Below are 22325 nucleotides of genomic sequence, written 5' to 3'. Positions count from 1 at the left end.
CCCAACTAAGAAGAAAGTTTGTAAGGAAAGAGCTAGTAAATTGAAAATGGCTGGAACAAAGAGCCTGGAATTGGGTTGTAAAGGTGCCCACCTGGCATGGGAAAGTACACAAACTGCACTGTGAAGGGAGTAACAGGAAAAATTACATCTATGACAAGAACTCGGAAGCTGGGTGTGGTGGCACATGCTTTTAGTTCTAGCAATCAGGAGGAAGAGACAGGTGGATCTTCAAGGGTAGCCTTGCCTATTTAGTGGGCTCCAGGACAGCCAGAACTACATAGTGAGACTTGTCCCCCTTCCCAAAGAACTCCGTACTTTGGAAAGAGCATGCTGGCAATCATGATGATCTGGTTGGCACAAGTGAGAATAGAGATTATGATGATCAAAAAAGTGTTATCACAGGTGGGGACAGAAACAAAACTAGATGCTTCAGAAATAGAGGTGAGTCGAGGAACCTGGGGTGTGTGTGTGACTGGTGATGGAACACTTCCAGAGAGTGGGGCAGGAACAGGATCAACGTTTGACAGGTTTTAGTGTCTGTGAGAGGTCCAAAAATGCACGTTAGATAGTTTGGAACTACTGAGGGGCTTCTAGATGGTCTGGATTGTAAGTAGAAGCCATCAACTGTTTATGGTGAGGGTAAGAGTCCTGAGAATGGGACTTTTACTTTATTATTATTATTATTATTATTATTATTATTATTATTATTAGAGCCAGTGATTCACTCCAATCCAGGCTGGTTCAGAATAGAATTCGGTTGAATACTGGCACTTTAAAAGATCACAAGGGTAAAGAGACGAGGCATCCTTATTAATAGGGTCAAGATAACCCCCCTAAGATCTTGCAGATTGTAAAGAGCTGATAAACAGCTCTTCCGCGTGAGCATCGTCATCCCCCAGTTTAAGAGATTGAGCAGTTCTATTCTTTAGCACTGTTGGGGAGAACAGAGGTCAGATTGACAGAATGTAGCAGAGAGTAGGAGTGGGAGTCTTTCCTGACAGTGGGTCCTACTTGCTTCCAATAATCACACTCTGGGCCACTTGCAACGGCTCCTTGAAGGAGCCGCGGTGCAGAGGGGGTTAACTCAGTTGTCAGGAGAAGGCAGGCGCCTAAAAACATTTGGATTTCAAGCTGTAGACATTGGCGGCCTTTTAGTCAGAGCCGCAGATAGGGCGACAGCGGAGGAGTGTCGGGACAACGGACCAAGCCGGCCTAGGGACTCGCTACAGCACCCCGCCTCCTCGCTTCCGCAAGTGGAGAGCGAAGAGGGCAGGGGCGGGTCCTGTAATACTGACCACGCCCCTTCCGCTCGCTCCGGGGAGCGCAGCTGGGCGTGGACTCAAGGGCGGGGTCTGCGGGGCGGGACCTGCAGGGTGGGGCCGATGGCGCGGGGCGGGGCTCTGAGGACAGCGACAGCCCGCGCACTGGGCAGGAGTTACTGCTGCTACGGTCGCCCGCGTCTTCAAGGTCTCTGCGCTTCCTCACCGGAGACCTGGACTCGGCCGCCATGTCCGCCGCGGAGGAGGTTGATGGCCTGGGTGTGGTCCGGCCGCACTATGGCTGTGAGTGCCGAGGGCTTGGGGGTGCGCGGGCGAGGGACCAAGCTCGGGTTTTCCCAGGGGCTCAGCCGGGCGGGTGCGCCGGGTGGCTTGGGACCGCACGGACCCGGAAGAGCAGCTGGCTGTATGGCTGGTAGCAAGGTTGGCGCCCGAGCCTTCTCGAGCTCCGGAGGCGGCGGGTAGAAACCTGGAGGCCTCTGCCTTCGCTAGGCGCTGCGGCAGGGGAGCCCCACCCAGCTCCTCCACCGGTTAGTTCTACTGAGATTGGGGAAGACGGCCTAGGGTGAGGTGGCAGGAGAACTGACTGTGCAGGGCGTGTCCTGGGCACTGGACCCAGGGGTTCTGCTCGGGCGTGGTGGGAAGGTGCTGCCCGGATTGCTGCCTGCGAGGGTGACCCAGGGCGCAGACCCGCGCAGCCTCAGGCTAGCTGCGAGGTGCAGTTTTAGGCAAGCAGCTTATGCTTTCTCCTGCTGGGTTCTTTCTTTAGCATTTCAAAAGTAAAATTAAAACATAAACACACCCAAACCGGCTCCCCCCACTTCCTCATTTTCTGTGACTATCCCTGCAACCTTAGTAAACTAACCAGCTGTACGTGGGATAGTAGTTACAAGAGGATCCCTTTGAGTCCCAGGTTTAGATTTTATGTTTTGGGAAAAGTACTTTCTTAAAGGATACTTTAACACATCCAGTTATGCATTGGATAGTGTTATAATGTGTGCTACGTTTGTGAAATTAGGGATGAAAAAGATCAAACAGTGCCTTCAAAACCTGTCCGAGAAAGAGACAGGTGTACAGAGATTGATAATTAGATGAGGGGTTGGGAATTTAGCCCAGTGGTAGAGTGCTTGCTTAGCAAGTGCAAGTCCTCAGCTCCAAGAAAAAAACCAATAAGGTGCAATAAAGATAAACGATGCATGAACTAACTCTAACTGGGTATAAAGAGTAATGGGGGTGAAGAGAAGGGACTTAACAAGGCCATGGGAAGGTAGGTGCTGACTTTTAAACAGAGGCTTGGAGGATGCAGTGTGGGGCAGGGTGAGCAAGACATGACTTTGAGAGGGCAGACACAAACTAAATATGGTATTGGAGAACATAGGGTTACTGTACGTGGAAAACCGAGGGCATCGAAGTGCAGAGGTGGAATTGAAAGGGAGAGGAGAAAAGTAAAAAGGATTTCCCGAAGTAGCCCAGGCTAGAGTGAGAATAGCTCTGATTGCCTTCCCAAGGAGTTATCCCTTGGGAAGACAGTGGAGAAGGCAGATGGCTACAAGGTAAAGTCCACAGGCCCTGGAGTCAGGTGGGCTGCAAAGGCCCTTGATTAGCCCTCTGACTGAGTTCTTCCAGCCTCAGTATCCTCAGCTGTCAAATAGTGGTGATCACAGGATGGGTCTGGGCTAGAGTAGGAGCATGTGTGTAAACTGTGTAGTCCAGGAGCTTCGGTTATGAAGAGAGGGGAGAGTGTGACCAACAAGGATAGACTATAGTTGATGCCTCTTGAAGCTACAAGAAAATGTAGTACATATATATTTAAAACACTTAAAATTTTGGTTCCTTGATAATTTCTTTTTTAAAGATTTATTTATTTATTTTATGTATATGAGTACACTGTAGCTGTACAGATGGTTGTGAGCCTTCATGTGGTTGTTGGAAATTGATTTTTTTAGGACCTCTGCTCGCTCTGATCAACCCCTCACTCAGGCCCAAAGATTTATTTATTATTATAAATAAGTACACTGTAGCTGTCTTCAAACGCACCAGAAGAGGATGTTAGATCTCATTATGGGTGGTTGTGAGCCACCATGTTGTTGCTGGGATTTGAACTCAGAACCTTTGGAAGAGCAGACAGTGCTCTTACCCGCTGAGCCATCTTGCCAGCCCCACATAGCATGTGTTTTTTTTTTTTTTTTTTTTTTTTAAAGATTTATTTATTTATTTATTTTATGTGAGTACACTGTAGCTGTCTTCAGACACACCAGAAGAGGGCATCAGATCCCATTATAGATGGCTGTGAGCCACCATGTGGTTGCTGGGAACTGAACTCAGGACCTCTGCAAGAGCAGTTTTGACTCTTGACCACTGAGTCTACTCCTTGAGAATTTCATAATATAAAAAATGAAATGTGATCATATCTATCTCCTATCTCTTCCCTCCAGTGATTTATCTGAAACTGTATCTCACTGTATAATTCTGGCTGACCTGAACTTACTGTTTAAGACAGTCTGGCCTTGGACTCAGAAATCTGCCTGCCTCTGCCTTCCAAATGCTGGGATTACAGGCTTGTGTTATCACACCTGGATCTTTTTCTTTAAGGAAATTCTTTTATGTGTTTGGGTGATTTACTGGCTTGCATAATGTCTGTGCACCATGTGTGTACCTGGTACCTGCAGAGCCCAGAAGAGAATGTCTGATTCTCTGAAACTGGAGTTATAACTCATGAGCCTTCCTGTGGTGTGCATGCTGGGAATTGAACCTAGGTCCTCTGTAAGAACAGCCAATCCTCTTAACTGCTGAGCCATCTCTCCAGCCCCTAGGCTCTCTAAAATAAAAAATAAAAAAACCCCACTAAGTTCAGCTAGTGCTGTCCCTGTGTGTATGCGTATCTTGACTGTCCATCGGGCATGGGCAGCTAGCTAACCAGTGGCCTCTTTCCCATATGTACATAAAGAAATGATTTTATATGTATGAGTGCATGCATGTATGTATGTGCAGGACATACATACCTGGTGTCCTGGAAGGTCAGAAACAGGGCATTGGATCCCCTTGAACTAGAATTACAGATGCTTGTGAGCAGCCTATAGGTGTTAGAAACCCAGGTCAACAAGTGCTCTTAACTGCTGACATGTCTCTATGACCCCTTACCACCCCCCACATATAATATATAATATATAATATATAATATATAATATATAATATATAATATATAATATAATATATAATATATAATATATAATATATAATAATGTGTATGTGTGTGTATATATATATATATGTGTGTATATATGGTAAGATGAATGTAGTTGAAACCATATGGTTTGTTTTTAGGAAAATCATTTGTAGTGCCCCTGGCTACCCATATATCCACTAGTTAGCCTGCCTTTCTAGGTGACTAGCAGCAATTTGATGGTGGTGGCCTTCATTTATTGCTGAGGAAAGTTACAGAGCTTGGTGTTTACACTCTTTCCTTTCTGTTTTAGCCGTCCTGGATAATGAGAGGCTCACTGCAGAGGAGATGGATGAGCGGAGACGGCAGAACGTGGCTTATGAATACCTTTGTCATCTGGAAGAAGCAAAGAGGTATGGAGGGACTAGTTGGAGAGTGGCCTGGGAGAAGGAGCTGATGTGCTGTGCCTTTAAAAGAGTTGTTTTCATTTCTGTGTATGGTTTCTGGTATCCATGTATGGCTGCCAGTGGAGGTTAGAAGGCCTTAGATCTCCCTGGGGCTGGAGTTACAGTCACCTGATGTGGGTGGTGGCAGCCCAGCTCTGGTCCTCTGAAAGAGCAGCAAGTGTTCCTAACTGCCGAGCTGTCTACCCAGCCTCCACAGGTGGCTCTCTGTGTGCATTATGTTTTAGGTAAGAGTGTTGGCGGCTGGCAGTTGAAAGGGTAAGTAGGTAGGATAAGTGTAGAGTGTTTATTCATGGGAACAAGTGGGCCGTGGTGGGTTATGATGAAACACTCTGTCGAACACTTGTGCCTGCTGAAAGATCTCCACAGTTGTGTTTTTCAGCCTTTCTGTTTGTAGTGGTTGTTTTGGGTACTGCCAGCTGTCAGAAATAACGTTTTAAGTTAGGGTTTGATGTTCTTGATCTTCTCAGTGGTTCCTAATTCTTCAGGGTTTTGGTTTGTGTATTGAGCCCCATCTCCTGGTGACTCATGGAGTGGGTATTAGGTTTAGGGGGCTGGTAAGGGTGGAGCTGAAAGGGGCTGAGGACATACCTGAGTGGTAAAGTACTTGTTGAGTGCTCAAGGTCCTGGGAGACACCCAGTGCCAGAAGAAAACTGCAGAACCTTCTTACGAGGGTCATGCCGTAGCTATAGATCTGTCCACCAGCAGCATGGCGAGGCCTTTCCGCAAACTCAATGCTGCCACACATTTTTTTTTTTTGAGATGGGAATCTCAGCCCTAGGCTGGCCTCAAACTCATCCTGCTGCTGAGGCTTCTCTGGTCCTCCCACTAGCATCTCCCAAGTGCTGAGATTACAGGCATGCGCCACCACACCCATCTCCTCTGCATTCTTTATGAGGAGGATACTCAGCTGCTGTTTATCTTCTCCAGATATCTCAAGACCTTGTGATCTTAATTTTAGGGTGTCAGTTTGTTATCAGTGGTTCCTTTTGTTGTGTTGCTTACATTTCTTTGCAAGGTTCCAGAGCAGATAAACACAATTATAGGTCGTGTACACTGAAGAATAATGGGAGATAATTGTCATCCAGGCTTAGTGAAAACCAGGGATGTTTTAGATGATTAAAACAAGAGTGGAAATTTGATTTGATTGTCAAGAGCTGGCCAGGAAAGTTGGCAGTAAATATGAGCTCCTAGGCCCAAGAAGCCCTTCAGAGCTCCCTTTTCTTTAAAGATGACAAAAACTGCCCCAGATATGGTCCCCTTGGCACCCTGCCCTGGACTCTTTATAAGACTGAAGTAGCGGCTTCCCTGGAACTGGAGTTGAAGGAGATTGTAGGCCAACCTAGGAGTTCCTAGGTGCTAGAATGGGACCTGGCTCTTAACTCCAGAGCCATCTTTTCTGTCCCCTATTTGTCTTTTTGAATCTCAGCTGCCTCTCTGAGTTTAAAGCCTTTTCAGAAAGTCAGAGAAAGATATTAGTGGTAAGGTAGGTGAGGATTATCGATAATGACACTAGTCTTCCCCAGTTGTCACCACCACTGCCACCACCTCCTCCTCTTCCTCTTTTTCCTCCTCTTTTTCCTTCTTCCTTCTCTTCTTCCTATTCTTTCTTCCCCCCTTATCCTTCTCTCCCTCTCTCTCTTTTTTTTTCAAGACAGGGTTTGTCTGTGAAGCCTTGGCTGTCCTAGAACTCACTTTGTAGACCAGGCTGCCTTTGAACTCAGATCCACCTGCTTCCGACTCCTGAGTGCTGGGATGAAAGTTGTGTACCAGCACTGCCCAGCTGACACTTGTCTTCGAAATGGAAGCTTAGTACGATGGTTTTGGTAGTGCCCAGGGAGGGATGAGGCATAAAGAGCAGTTGCTGCCCCTCCGAGCTGCTTTCCCCATGTGATGGCAAATGGAACTGCAGGGAGCAAGAGAAGAAGGTACTGTGAGAAAAGGGACATTTCCTCCTAGGAAGTTTGTAAGGGGATACAAACACTTAAGTCCTCTGCCACTTAAATTGTGAACTTCTCCTTGTGGAAGGTCAAGGAATTTGTAAGCTGCAGCTGGTCTCAGAAGCCATCTTGTGTGCTCCCTTGAGCCATCGGGAATGAGAAGGAAGACATCAGCTTGCTGAGTCCCTCTCCTACCTGTAAGAGTTTTACTTTTCCAGAAGTGCTTGAGGTTTCGAGCCTTGTGCCTGCTAAGTGTGGGGCTCCATTCCTGACACTAAGTCAACTTCTGTCCCGACTAGCCACCTCATTTCAGTGAGAAAACCAAGGCCTGAGCTTTCTTAGCCTACCTGTAGCTTCTCTTTTAGGGGGAGGGGTCATGTAGCCTAGGCTGGCCTGGAGTTCACAATGTAGCTGAGAATGACAGAGCCCTGAGCCCAGTGCCAAACAAAGTTGTCTGCCACTACACCTGGCATAGTTTCCCATAGTTTTCTGGCTAAGGAATGTTCATTGTTTGCGCAGTGGTCCTCAACTGGGTATGTGGTATGTGCATTAGAATCTCTTGCGAAAGTTTTTACAAATGCGGATAATCTGGGTTTTACTGCCGAACACTCAGTAAGTGTCCTACTGCCGAGCCATACCCCAGCTTCATACCTAAATATTTCAAATACCTTAAGTGATTTAGATCGGCTTTCTTACCCTAGTTGAGAAGTAGGATATTCGTACTTTTAACACGTTTAAATTTTCTTTGAATGGTTTTAGACTCTGACCTATTAGAAGTTAATGATGCTCTTCACACTTTCTTTCCGGGTGCAGCGCTGGCAACATTTTATTTGCAGTACGTTAGAGCATGTCCTTCCTGACAGGCGTGTTTTCCGGGATAGAAAAGTAGCCTGATTATGCAACCCATCGAGAGACCACTAGTCCCTGAAGGGTTTTTCAGTTGGTTGTTTACTTTAGGCAGTAAAGATGTTTATGATATTCTTATTTACTTCCTTCTTTACTTAAAGCTCTGGGCATAATAGCTGTGTATTGCCTTGTTATATTCTGGCAATGTGGAAATGTTGCCTGGTTTATTTTAGGGGAGTAAATGGTATCAAATTTGCATTCTGTACTGTTCTCCCTGCACCCCCCCCACCCCCCCCCAAAAAAAAAACATTCAACAGCCACCTCTGGTTAGAAAATCAGTTATGGAAGAGAGTGAAGAAACCTGGCAATGTTATGGTGGGAGTAGTATTTCTACCGTCGCCTAATGTGATGCCTGCTGGCCAGTCCGCATCAGCCAAGATCCTCTCCCTGCCCCGTGCCTCACCTGGGCAGCTGGGTGGTGTCTGTGTGCTCCCGGGGCTCATTTTCCCTCAAGCAAAAGCCCAAGTGGCCTTGTTGGATTGGCCTGGTCCTATTTCCTCCCAATTTGGAGGAGCCCCAAGGTCTGGAGTTTACATCAACTTGGAGGCCAGGAATAAAGATGAGAGAGATCCAGGGGAGAAAGGCTCCCTCATACTTCTATTTATAACACCTCTGCCCCTCCTGCTGGAGGCTCTACCTTTAGTACAGAGGCGCTATTGTGTATCCTGAGGCTCTCTTTCTCCTGTACCTTTCACAGAGTTTGTTCTTGGGGAAATGAGGAGTTTAGAGAACGAGACTGAATGCATGGAGACTGTTGTTTGTCTGTATGTCTGTGTGTAGAAAGTAGAGGATGCTGCAGGTATGGGTTTGGGTTTGTAGTTTCCCAAAAGGTTAAGTGAGGACATTAAGTGTGAGTTTCAGAAAACTGTATACTGGGAATGGTTGAGACTCTAATGCAGAGATTTCTGCTTTATTGTTTGAAAAGTGGCTTCAGTATGGAACTTAAACTGATGCTCTAATAAAATATTTTAGGATGCCAAGATATAGCAGAGCAAAGGCTGTCAAGGGATGCTCTTTAGTGCTTACACCTATTTCCTTACTTATTTATGTGTGTATTTATGGCTCTTCCGATTGGGCTTGACGTTTATTTTAGCTAAGGAGTAGCTGTATGAGAAAGGGATGCCATTTCATCTGTTGACGGAGGTGACATTGACCTGTGAGGTATGAAGGTACTCAGGTCTTGAGACGAGAATGTAACAGAGACGAATCAGAAGGTGGCTTAGGGAGAAAAAGAGAAGGAGGCAAGAGAGAATGTACTGGGTAAGCCAGAGGAGTCGGAGAGCATGAGGGGCAATGCAGGCAAAGGAAACGTCAGTTAGGGTAACGGTCACACAGACAGTTCATTCTATACTCGTCAGTCATCGATTTAGTCGTGTCTTTCAGGGCCTTTCTGGTGGATCCCTTTGAGTCTTCCCTGGGCTACCTTCTTCCTGAGCACCCACAGCCCAGCTTACAGAGTGAGGACACTCCCCCAACTCCCTCTGTAGAAAGGCAAGTACAGGCTGTGGCTGGCTGGAGATTGTCTGAGACTACGTGATATTAACAAGAGCTTAGCATTAACTGGAAGCTCTTTACTCCACTTGAGGGGAACTGGAGAGGTATTTTGGAAAGAAAACAGCTTTTGAAAACAGATTCCCTTTTGTGTGTACATCTTTGCTGTTGGCATAGAACATTTTCTGGGTTGGCCTTTTGAGATGCCTCTCCAGAATGGTATTAGAATTCCAGAAAAACATCTGGATATTTCCCAGTTCAGACTCTTGATTTTGAAAACAGAAGTTGGGATATTTAATTTAGGCAAAATCCCTAAGTGTATAGGCAAGGTACCTAGGAAAACCAGCATGCCTACCAGCTTTTGGAGTTTTAAGATGGAGAAGTATAGCTTAAGGCTGAAGGAAGAAGCAGTTGTGCTACCCACAGGGTAACAGCACTACTCACAGTAACAGTGTTACTCACAGGGTAACAGCGCTACTCACAGGGTAACAGTGTTACTCACAGGGTAACAGCGCTACTCACAGTAACAGTGTTACTCACAGGGTAACAGCGCTACTCACAGTAACAGTGTTACTCACAGGGTAACAGCACTACTCACAGTAACAGTGTTACTCACAGGGTAACAGCGCTACTCACAGTAACAGTGTTACTCACAGGGTAACAGCACTACTCACAGTAACATGTTACTCACAGGGTAACAGCGCTACTCACAGTAACAGTGTTACTCACAGGGTAACAGCGCTACTCACAGTAACATGTTACTCACAGGGTAACAGCGCTACTCACAGTAACAGTGTTACTCACAGGGTAACAGCGCTACTCACAGGGTAACAGTGTTACTCACAGGGTAACAGCACTACTCACAGTAACAGTGTTACTCACAGGGTAACAGCACTACTCACAGTAACAGTGTTACTCACAGGGTACCAGCGCTACTCACAGTAACAGTGTTACTCACAGGGTAACAGCGCTACTCACAGTAACAGTGTTACTCACAGGGTAACAGCGCTACTCACAGTAACAGTGTTACTCACAGGGTAACAGCACTACTCACAGTAACATGTTACTCACAGGGTAACAGTGCTACTCACAGTAACAGTGTTACTCACAGGGTAACAGCACTACTCACAGTAACATGTTACAGGGTAACAGCGCTACTCACAGTAACAGTGTTACTCACAGGGTAACAGCGCTACTCACAGTAACAGTGTTACTCACAGGGTAACAGCGCTACTCACAGTAACATGTTACTCACAGGGTAACAGTGCTACTCACAGTAACAGTGTTACTCACAGGGTAACAGCACTACTCACAGTAACAGTGTTACTCACAGGGTAACAGCGCTACTCACAGTAACATGTTACTCACAGGGTAACAGCACTACTCACAGTAACATGTTACTCACAGGGTAACAGTGCTACTCACAGTAACAGTGTTACTCACAGGGTAACAGCACTACTCACAGTAACATGTTACTCACAGGGTAACAGTGCTACTCACAGTAACAGTGTTACTCACAGGGTAACAGCGCTATTCACAGTAACAGTGTTACTCACAGGGTAACAGCGCTACTCACAGTAACAGTGTTACTCACAGGGTAACAGCACTACTCACAGTAACATGTTACTCACAGGGTAACAGCGCTACTCACAGTAACAGTGTTACTCACAGGGTAACAGCACTACTCACAGTAACATGTTACTCACAGGGTAACAGTGCTACTCACAGTAACAGTGTTACTCACAGGGTAACAGCGCTACTCACAGGGTAACAGTGTTACTCACAGGGTAACAGCACTACTCACAGTAACAGTGTTACTCACAGGGTAACAGCACTACTCACGGTAACAGTATTACAGGGTAACAGCGCTACTCACAGGGTAACAGCACTACTCACAGTAACAGTGTTACTCACAGGGTAATAGTGGTACTCACAGTAACAGCTACTCACAGGGTAACAGTTTTACTCATACAGCAACAGTGCTACTCACAGGGTAACAGCGCTACTCACAGGGTAACAGCGCTACTCACAGGGTAACAGTGCTACTCACAGTAACAGTGTTACTCATACAGCAACAGCACTACTCATACAGCAACAGCGCTACTCATACAACAACAGCGCTACTCACATAGTAACAGTGCTACTCACAGCTACTCACACAGCACAGAGCTACTAATGTGAGTTTTCTTTCCTAGTATAACTGTCAGTCACTTTTACCAGAGTCCATTGTAAACTTTACAGATGTGAAGCTGAGGCAGATGATGTGTCACAGGCTTCAGTCCTAGCACTGGGGATGGATGCAGGAGGAACAGACAGGCCAGCCTAGTCTACACAGTGAAATCCAGGCCGGCCAGGGCAATAAAGAGACTTTGTCTTCTAAAAAAAAAAAAAAGGTGAAGCTGGGGCTGGAGAACGGCTTAATGGTTACAGGGATTAAAGAACACTTAAGTTCAGATCCTCAGAAAAATGCCAGGTGGGTATGGCCTGTCTGTAATTCCAGCCCCAGAAAACAGTCGAACACTAGCCATCTTCTCAAGCTCTGGGTTTGATTGAGAGACCCTGCCTCAATGAATAAGGTAGCAGAGTGATGTCGGATGATGATTCCTGTGATAAACCTTAGGCTTCCATGTTCACAAATACACATGTGCGTGTGGCCCCATATGTGTATACATACATAAAGAGAAATATGAATACACACACACACACACACACTGGAAAAAAAATACAAACTGTGAAGCTGTCTGGGTAGCTCGAGTTGTAACTCCAGCCTTTGGGAGGTAGAGACATGGAGGACTAGGAATGAGAGTCACTGTCAGCACCATCATCTCCAGCATGAGCCACAGGAGACTCAGAGAAATATGGAGCTGGGTGGCATGTGACCTGAGCCCTCGGGGAGACTGAGGCAGGAAGATCCTGAGTTTGAGGGCAGCCTAGACTACATAGCTAGGTTCTGTCTAAACAAAACAAAACAGGAGGCTTGTGGGGTTGTGCATGCTTACCTAACCTCAGGATTTGGAGACTGAGGCAGGAAGATTAAGAATTTGAGATCAGCATGGGCTTCCAAGTGAGACCTGCCTCAAAACAAACAAACAAACAAACAAACAAACAAACCAGAGCAAAGTGAAACAATTTTAAAAGTCTCTGAGTAGTTACTGTCATTGCTAAGTCACACAGCTGCCCCCATGTTACTCACAACTGCATAAAGCACACTGAAAAAGCCTGAAACTCCTTGGAGTCTTGGCTGCTGAGGTAACTGGGCCATGGAGAAGAATGTTGAGATGCTTGGGTGAACTGGAAAAGATTGGGACTTTGAATTTGAGCAGGTATAGGCTTTGATTCCGGCTTTACAAGCTGTTTAACCCCAGGCAGTGAGCTGCATGACTCTGCAGAGGGAAAAAAATGTTACAGAGTTGCTATGGGAGTCAAGTAGTAGCCCCGAGAGATACAGAAAACACTCAACAAATGCATTTTTAAGAGATTTACTTCTTTTAGTTTCTTTTACATGAGGGTTTTGCCTGCCCATACTTGCATGTGGGTGCTGGGAATTTTAAACCCACATCTTCTGCAGGAGCCTTGAGCCATCTCGCCAGGCCCAATGGATACATTCTTTAACCTGGTCTGTGGCCAAAGGGAGATGTAAGGATGGAGGGATAAGACACGTTAAGCACGTTTTACCAAGTATGTAGCCTAGGTTGCTATGAATGTGGCCCAACACATTCGGGCACAATCTTATCACAGTGGTGGAAGTTAGACACTCCTGTAAGGTTGGGAGCCCTCGTTTCCACTGGAGACTTCAGTGATTTTTGGAGAGGAAACCCAGTCACAGAGAAGAGTGGAGGTGGAGGGAGTAAGGAGGCTGCCCTTTTATTGACTACTATACTGCTGTATCTAGCATCCCTTTACACTAAGATAGCAATAAGGGACGGCAGGGATCGAGGGATGCTCTGTGTCAAGTGCATAGTTTTAGGTAGTTGTATCATAAGTTCAACATTTTTAAAAGATTCAGTTTATTTTTATAGACATGTGCACATGTGTGATGGGGAGGTCAGATGAGGGAGTTGAACCTCCTGGAGCTGAACTTGTAGGCACTTATGGCCTCCTGTGTGGGAGCTGGGAACTGAACGCATGTCCTCTCTAAGAGCCATTGAGCCATCTCTCCAGCACCACAAATTCCAAAATTTCTCACTGTTTTTAACATCTATATAAAATTTATTTAGATCTATGCCAATTTAAAACATTGCTTTGACTATTGGCTACTAAGCTGAACATTTTGTTACGTTTTTGTCTATAGTTTTATTTTTATATCCAGATTTTCTGTTGTTGTCTGCTTATCTTTTATGTCGTCTGCTTATCTTTATGTTAACTTTTGTAAGCTCTCCAGTAGTGTGTCTGTGTGCACGTACATGTGTGTGTACGTGAGTGTATGCACATGTTTTTGTGGGTGAGAGTGCACATATGCTCATATATGTGGAAGCCAGGAGACAACTCCAGGTGTCAATTCCTCAGGCAAATATCCACTCTTTTGGAGACAAGGTCTCATTGTCCTGAGGTTATGTCAAGTAAGGCTAACCCTGAGATTACAAGCTGCTACTATGCCTGGCTTTTCCCTTAGGTTCTGGGTTTGACTCAGCTCTTCAGTTTGTAGTGAATGCCTTCCTGCTCTGCTTCCCTGTGCTCTGGTCACAGGTATACTCAGCCTGCTAACTTCTCTGTGATTTAATAACTTTACTTAAGATTTTCTTTAATTGTGTGCGTGTGCGTGTGAGACCCGGTCTAGCTCTGGACTTGCCTGTCATGGTGAGTTAAGGACTTCTCTTGACTGCCCAGCACTTCACTTGCTTTATCCGTTCTTACTGAGAAACTGCAGCAGTTTTATTTTGGCTCCTTCTCAAGAACTGTGACTTGTTAATTTTTTTACTTTTATAGAATTTTTGTTCCTTTCTGATTGGCATTGTGTTAGCAGTTTTGTCTGTAATGTGGGCTTTTCAGTGGGCCTCTTTTAGATGTGTATGTGTGAGAGACAGGCACCTTACTTCCAAGTCAGTCCTCAGTCAGACTCTTTTTGATTTATAATGTATTTTAAAAGCTTTCCCCCTCCCCTTTTTATTTCTTTTTTTAAAATTTATTTTATTTGTTTACATTCCAAATGTTGCCCTCTCTTTTATTTCTTAAAATTAATTTTCAAGTTAGCACACACGGTAATGGGGTCATTGTCTGTTGTCATCTTTCTGCAGATGTGTCATTATATTTTGTTTTTCCATGTGCCCTCTGCCCTCCTCCTGGCTGGTCCCTTCTTGCAATATCTTTTTATTTATTTTAGCTCTAGGAAATTATCCATTTTACCTTTAATAATTGCTTCTGATTCATTAGTTCTGTCTTGAGGGTGAGCTGCACAATCTCTTTATGGCTTCTCTTCATTTCATTTGTTTATGTAAAGTCATAGCAACCAAGTTGTGGCGTAAATCATCTGCAGTGGTCATCCTAGGTGTGTGTTCTGCTGTCTGTTTGCTGCTGGCTTGGTTTAGTTCTCTCTGGTTCTGTTGTCTGACTTCTTAGAGCGTTCATTTTGACCTGTAAAGTCTTTCTATTCTTGTTAGTAGTTAAGAGGGCCTTCATTAGTTCATGAAGAGCAGAGGGGTGCATAGCAGTCCCCCCAGAGGTGGAGAAAAGGAGGCTCATGGGAGGCGTGGGTTTGACATTTTACAGTTCTCCTTACAGACAGTGTGGAGGTGGACGTGACCACACACCAGTGTTAACCCGGCGGCTGAGTGTACAGACTGTTGACCAGTCAAGATTGAGAAAGTCTTTGAGAGCTAAGCAGCCTGTTCATTTGACCTAATTTGGTATATATTTCTCCTGGATTTAGAGATCAAAGCAGTGATTGTGCTCATGTATTTTAAACCCCATGAGACAAAATGGTGAAAATGTATTTGAAGTCTTGAGTTAGCTTATTCTAGGAATTTCATTTCCTGGTCTTGCTGGGTGATCTGTTTCTGATTCTTTATAATTTATTCTGCTTCACTATGAACTAGTTCAGAGATACCTGTTGGTAGATAGCAGGGCCAGTTTTGAGTACTAGTAAATGATATGATATTAGATGGACCTCTGGTTGCTTCTAATTGGAGTTGCCTAAAATAACCCTGTGACAAGTATTTGTGTAAATAAAGTGCTGGTAGGCAATGTGAGACCTTCAGGAAGTGATTCATATCACTCTGCTGTTTGTTTAATTTGGGACTCCGTTGCTTAGAGACCATATCTTTGAGGAGGCTGAGTGTGAAATACTAGCTGAATGCCAAGGGCCAGGGGCTACCTGATCAAATTAATCACAGCCCTGCTTCTTCACTTTAGTTTTAGAAGGCTCCTTATAGTGGCTTGGCAGTGTTTTTATTACAAAAATTAATATAAAAAACATATAAATGAAGGATCTGGCTAATGATTTAATTTGAAATGCAAATATTTACTTAAATTTGAATTTTCAGGAAACATTTTTTTTTTGGATAGAATTGGTTATTTCTACCAGGCATTATATATATATATATATATATATATATATATATATATATATATATATATATATATATATATATTTTAAAAGATTTATTTACTTATTATATGTAAGTACACTGTAGCTGTCTTCAGACACTCCAGAAGAGGGAGTCAGATCTCGTTACGGATGGTTGTGAGCCACCATGTGGTTGCTGGGATTTGAACTTCGGACCTTCGGAAAAGCAGTTGGGTGCTCTTACCCACTGAGCCATCTCACCAGCCCCAGGCATTATATATATGAAATTTAATTCATTTTGTGTAAGACAGCTAAAAGAAAACAAGATCCCCATGAAACCCAGATCCCCTGCTATTTGCAACAATATGAAATTTTCCCCGTGTGTCCCAAAGTCAGTGACTTCCTCTTGCTTGGTCCCCTCTCCCTTGTGGTCATCTGTACTATTTCATGAGCCCTTTCTCTGTGTCTACAGTGCACTGAGTACTTTATACACTGATCTGGTCAGCTCTCTGGATGCCCCAGGAGGGGCTTGTTATGTTTATTCAGCAGATAAGACAACAGAGCTCAGAGAAACTAATCCCTCATGTAGTGGATTTGCAGTTTACCAGAACTCCGAAGCCCTTGCTCTGTACCACATGCCCTCACTGCTTCGATGTGGCCGGTATGTGTATAAATAACCACAACAGTTGTAACTATCACTAAGTACACTGAATGATGATGCCGCTTCAGTGGAACCTCACTGTGACAGAGGCATGGAATTCAAAACACGGGTTCCAAGGCTACTTAACTGTCTGTGTAACTCCGGCCTAGGTATGTGTCACACCAACTATTGCCAGTGCTCCTGACCTCTGCAGACATGGAAGGGGCAGCAGTAAGGTCGAGGTTCTGAAAGATCCTGACAGAATGTAAAAGGTCACAGAAGCCCTGAAATTGGCAAGATAGATGTCACTGTTAGCAGAACTAGCTTCACTGATTTAGAAAACTAGAGGTGCACAATGCTCTGTCCACTCCTTGAACCTGTGTGTCTGCCAATGTTTTGACCATTCCTTGAACCCATGTGTGTGCCCACTGATGAAGCCCATTGCCAGGTGTTTGTGATATTGGTTGCTGAGAAAGAGTCAGAAAATCTCCCCAGCAACCACAGCCGGGCCAATCCTGAGTTGCTACACCTGCACCAGACTCTTTCCTTGTACCCCTCCCATACCCATTTCTTGAGAATAGACATTGTTTAGATCTGGAAATCCCCTACTCTCCCCTTCTCCTTTCTCCCCTGAGGGCCTATAAAAACTGGGACCTCTTTCCCCTCGAGGTCGACTCCTCTACCTCTGCATGGGATATGAGTCGTCCCCAGAGCTCTGGCTTTCCCCGAATAAAGCCTCATGTGGTTTGCATCAAGCTTGGTCTATCGTGAGTTCTTGGGTGTCCGCTATTGTCCTGAGGCCTGAGCGAGGGGCTCCTCTTGGAGTCTTTCAGTTCCAGACAACTGGTGTCAGCTGTCATATGGCCGAGGACTGGAGCTGTGTCTGCTCATTAAAGTCTCATCCACCCTCAAATGTCCAGTTTGTCTTTTGGTTTGTTTTTTATATTGAGAACTGAACTGAGAGTCTCACAGATGCTGGGCAGATTACCTGCTGCTAAAACACACCCCAAATCCCAGTGATTAGACAAACCAGTTTGAAGCAGGGTCTCCTTAAGTCGTCTGGGTAGCTTCTGGTTTCAGTCCGCTGTGGTTCAGGAGTAGGTTGGGTTTACAGGCATGGTCCACCACACCCATTTCGTCACGTATTTGTGCTTTTAACTGGATTGTTGGGCTATTCCTCACCGTTTTTTTTTTTTTTTTCCTACGTTCTAACCTGGTCTCTGCCTTTGGGTTTAGCTTGTGTCCCACCAGACTGTCCTTTGCTAAATAGTGACCTCATGCAGACAGGAGTGGCAAGTTGGATTGGAAATTGCCTTACATCGTTTTGGCAAGAGCCGTGTTTGGGGGGTGTGGGTGGAGGAAGGACTTGTCTGAAGGCCTCTATTTCTTCTTTACTGAGAATGCTTTCCTGTTGACTCACTGGAAATCATAACGAAAAGCAGAGGAACACTGGAAAGGCAGCTGCCAGCCCAGGGCTGTGCTGCTGCTGGGCAGCTGCTGAGGGCCTGGGGAGACACCAGGCGCCAAGATTGGTGAGATTTTTGAGGAGAGAAAATAGAAGGGGATTCTGGTATTATTGTGAAAGGTAATTTTTCAAAAAGTATAGTTATGGCCCAGATTGAACTTTTCTTTTTTAATTCAAAACCAGAGTGTGCCTGGCTGTGGTACATAATTCAGAGGGGATGGGAGATCCAGAGAAGAAAAAGCCCACCTGTCTCCTCGGTCCTGTTTCTCCTACCCTGTGCCATCTTTTCCAGTTAGATGGCTGTTAGCATTGTCCCCTGTGTATGCCATATGTATTATAAATATTTATTCCACGTTACCCTTTACACTTTTATTTTTGTAAGGTGTTTATAGTAATAGCATCTTAAGACATGTTTGAATTTATTAATCTTATTTTTTAGCTTCTGAAGTCCTCTTCAGGCCATTTTCATACAGTCCTAGTATATATATGAAATTATAGAAAATCATTTGAGTTTGGAGAGATGGCTAAACAGTTAAGAGCACTAATTGTTCTTCCATAGGACCTGAATTTGATTCCTGGCACCCATACTGGGTGGCTCATAGTTGTCTTAATTCTACTTTCCTGGGCATGACTCCTTTGGCCTCTTAGATGCCTGTAATGATCTTGCCCATGTGTACTTCACAATTAATGAAAGCAAAATAATAGCAAAAAGCAAAAAGAAAAAAAAAAAAAAAGGAGGGGGGTGTTGTTCAATGTAGCCATGTTGGGAAGGGAGACAAAGAAAGCTAGCACCACGGTTCCTAAAGTCCTAAAGTCCGTCCTCAAAGGGTCTGCCCTAAAGGTAGGAAGCAAGATACATAACTAAGCAGTCCAATAAGATGTGGTCCAGCCCACCATCTCAGCTCCAAGCCTCCTGCAGGGTCATCTGAGGGGCGCCAGATATTTTTCCTGGAAACATGTGGATGCCCCCAGGGTGGCATTGTTTCCTCTTTTAGCAGGAAGGAGTCCTGGGAACTCTCCAGTTTCTTGGGGTCCATTCTTTCAGTAATCTGACAGCCAAAGATGGAGCACACACCTCTCTTTAAGAGCATATCCTGCTAAACAGGTTCATTACATACTCATACATACACACAGCTAAAAATCACCCAAAACTAAGTCTTAAAAATACTCCCTTATGGTTTCCTCCCCTTCTCCCTTCAGTAATGGAGCTTGAACACAGGGCCTCGACCATGCTAGGCAAGTATTCTGCTGGGCTTTACTTCCAGGCGAGCCCCTGCCTAATAGTGTTTTAAAATATATATATACATGTATATGTAGCATCACTTAATATTTACATGTGTATTATAATATATTAAATATGAATGTATGTAATATATATATATATACATACACACATGTAACATGTAAGTGATAAAACTGGACATGTGTATATATGTGTACACACATATATGTAGCGTTTTAACATTTCATTTAACTCTTTGATTCATTTAGGATTTTGGCATGAGGACTTGGGTAGATATCTTATTTATTTTGTTTTGTTTGAGGCTTGGTCTCACTATGTAGCCCTGGGTGGCCTAAAACTAACTCACTGTGTGGACCAGGCTGGCCTTGCACTCAGAGATTCACCTGCCTCTGCCTCCTGAATGCTGAGATCAACAGTGTGTACCCGCCTTTGATCCCAACATATCCAACATGTGTATTTTATTCTGTTCTTGTTCAGACTTTTGGATAATATCTTCAATTTTGTGCATCACTATTAGCTGTCTTAAAAAACAGGCAGAGGAATGTGCTACATATATATATATCTTTAGTATCTGAGTTGAGATCTTAAATTTAGTGTGTTTGTGTTCAAGAGAGAGAGAGAGAGAGAGTGTGTGTGTGTGTGTGTGTGAGAGAGAGAGAGAGAGAGAGGATCTAAATGAAAGACTTTCACTGTTTGGGAAATATAATCGCTGGGCTGTTGCCCATCATCTTTAGGACACTGTTTTTGTCAATTACATGATCTCATGTAGCCAAGGCTACTCCTGGTTCTCCTACTTGTACCACCTAAGCACTGGAACTACAGGTGTGTGCCGTATGCCTAGCTTCTTGAGGCACTGTAAAGGACAGAGTTGTGAGTTCTAAGAGTTAGGATTGCAAATGTACTAATCCTAATTATTTCAAACAAAAAGAAAACATATCACAAAATCTGATCTAGTGAACTAATTTCTGACAAAATACAGGAGTGGCAAAATTCCAGGGTACATTATCAGATAGCTGTCTTCTGAGGACTTAGTAAGACCAGAATGACATGATGCTAGGAGCCACCCTGGCTCCTCACTGTGGACTCCTTCGGAGAGCCATGCTGCAGAAACGTCTACTCTTGAACAGGGTCACCACATTGGTGAGTCAGAAAAACATGTAAAGTCTAGAGTGTAGCAAGGCATTTGCAAGTGTGTCTTGTGATACTTTGCAGAGAGATTGGTTAAATATGAATTAGATTTCAGTGTAATTAAGATGATTTATAGCTGCCTGAGTAAACCAGATTTAAAAGGGCCCTTAGAGGGGCGTGGCTGCTGGAGGGATATAGGTTTCTTTTAGGGTAATGAAAGTTTCTGGGACTATATTGTAATAGTGGTTGTACAACATAGCGAGTATAACAAACCAAAAACACCACATTGCTTATGGTTAAAAAGGGTGAACTTGCAAAGTCTGGCTCAGAAAAAGGGCGATTGGTTTTGTTTGGTTTTGCTTTTGAGATCTGTGTAGCTCACACCAGTCTTCCATGTGTTGTGCACTGAGGATGGGTGACCTTGGCCTTCTGGTTTTTCTGTCACTGTCTCTCCAGTGATTGAGAGCTAAGCAGGGCTTCATGTGTGTCAGACCAGCAGTCTACCAACTGAGCTGCGTACCCAGCCCCGGCTTGTTTGTTCCTTTGGTTTTTTTGAGATAGGATCCTATGTAGCCCAGGCTGGCCTCAGACTCCTTGTACACTTAGAGGATGACCTTGAACTCCCGATCCTCTTTCCTCTACCTTCCTAGTTCAGGAATTACAGGTACGAGCCACCTGTCATCCCTCCCAGCTCTAGTTGCTGGATTTTAACGCAACGGAAGCTCTTTAGGGCCTCTTCTCACAAGGGATGTGCCAGTCAAATTTGGACTGCTAGAGAAGTGGTTAACACAACAAACTGTGTTTAAAATACACCAGGTTACCACAGTGTAATAGGATAATGGTTTACGTTGTGGTAGAAAAGGTCTAACTGCAGAGTAAAAGAGAAGCAGCATTAGTAGGAAAAGCAAACGACATCAGAGATACTTGTTAACCATTAAGTCTGGTGACCTGCATTTGACCCTTGGAAGCACTGTAAAGGTGGAAGGAGAGAGCTGCCCCAGACCTCCCATGTGCATTGTGGCCTGGGATACACATACGTACAATAATTGCAAATTAAAAACAAATCACGAGGTGGACAGGACAGCACCCAAGGGATGATGTTTGAGGTTGACCTCTGGCCTTCACACACATGTGCAAGCATGTGCAGATGGACCCTTTCTAAGAGCACATGCACAAAGTCGGAGCCACTGTGGGAACCCACGTTGTAGGAGACTTTCAAACACAGATCCACAGTTCCAGGGAAGCTTCTTCCTGTGCTCTAACCCATTTCTGCAGTTATTAAAGATTCTCTGTAGATTCTCTGTAGATCGTACGCACGTATATGGATGTTTTGTCTGCGTGCCCATGTGCACAAGAAGAGAGCATAGAACCCACTATAGACAGTTGGAAGATGCCATGTGGGTGCTGGGACCTGAATTCAGTCTAAACAGCTGAGCCATCTCTCTAGCCCCTGTTTCTGAAGTTATTTAAAGATAAGTTTTATTTTTATTTTTTGTTTTATTAATAATTGTTTTGAATGACATGATATTTCGCTGCCTGTTTTTTTTTTTTTTTTTTTTTTTTTTTTCCTGATGTGGAAAAGGGATGAGAAAAAATGTTTTATTGACTTAAAACAAGTGAAAAGCACTTTTGAACACTTGCATCGTTCAGGACAGTTTGTTCATAGTACCGAGAGCTGTGAAACACTAAGCCAGCCTTGTCTTTAGGAGTCTTCCATAGAGAGCGGCAGAGCTGGCTCAGCTGGCTCAGCAGTTAGCTGCTCCTCTAACAGTTCTGTTCCCAGCTCCCTGTGAAACTCGAGCTGTAGGGCAGTCTGTCCCTGCACTTATGTGTACAGATCCGATACACTTAAAAGCAGTACGTCTGTGTTAAAAAGAGGTCTCCATATTGATTGGACAGACAAGACATAAGCATTGAAAAGTTACCCAACAAGAAAGAATAAAAGGCCTGACTGTCACAAGGCCACATGTGGTGGCTGTGGGATGATGCAAACAGTTTCTGTGTAAAAGTTTAGAGAACAGGGACGTCATTTGGTGGTAGGGTTTTGAAAGAAAGGCCAAGATTGTGAAGAAGAGCAGGAAAACATGTCGTCCATATTTTTGGTG

At 44.5% G+C, this 22325-nt stretch overlaps 1 protein-coding gene across 4 annotated transcripts in view, besides 1 other annotated feature; it reads left to right on the top strand.

The window, feature by feature from the left end:
- Iqgap1 (IQ motif containing GTPase activating protein 1) overlaps nt 1–22325 on the top strand; it is a 103967-nt gene that overhangs the window by 10847 nt on the left and 70795 nt on the right. For 2 of the 4 annotated variants that reach the window (XR_391347.3, XM_006540950.4), the window contains exon 3: nt 4754–4853. Coding sequence is in view for 2 of the 4 variants with exons in the window: in XM_006540950.4 (XP_006541013.2) it covers nt 4754–4853 (100 nt within the window). In the remaining 2 variants the exon portion in view is untranslated. Of the gene's footprint in view, nt 1–1162; nt 1563–4753; nt 4854–22325 lie in introns of those variants that run through there. The other 2 variants (XR_001785567.2, NM_016721.2) reach the window with 2 other exon arrangements.
- Nucleotides 14519–15765: an enhancer, noted in NCBI's record as "VISTA enhancer mm170". NCBI's record gives its function as "enhancer in: heart[4/5]" and the evidence as "EXISTENCE:transgenic organism evidence [ECO:0001131][PMID:17130149]".

The sequence above is a fragment of the Mus musculus genome, chromosome 7 (assembly GCF_000001635.26).
Source record: "Mus musculus strain C57BL/6J chromosome 7, GRCm38.p6 C57BL/6J".
Lineage (NCBI taxonomy): Eukaryota > Metazoa > Chordata > Mammalia > Rodentia > Muridae > Mus > Mus musculus.
The sequence above is the reverse complement of the archived record's forward strand: the minus strand, read 5'-3'. Positions and strand labels throughout refer to the sequence as shown.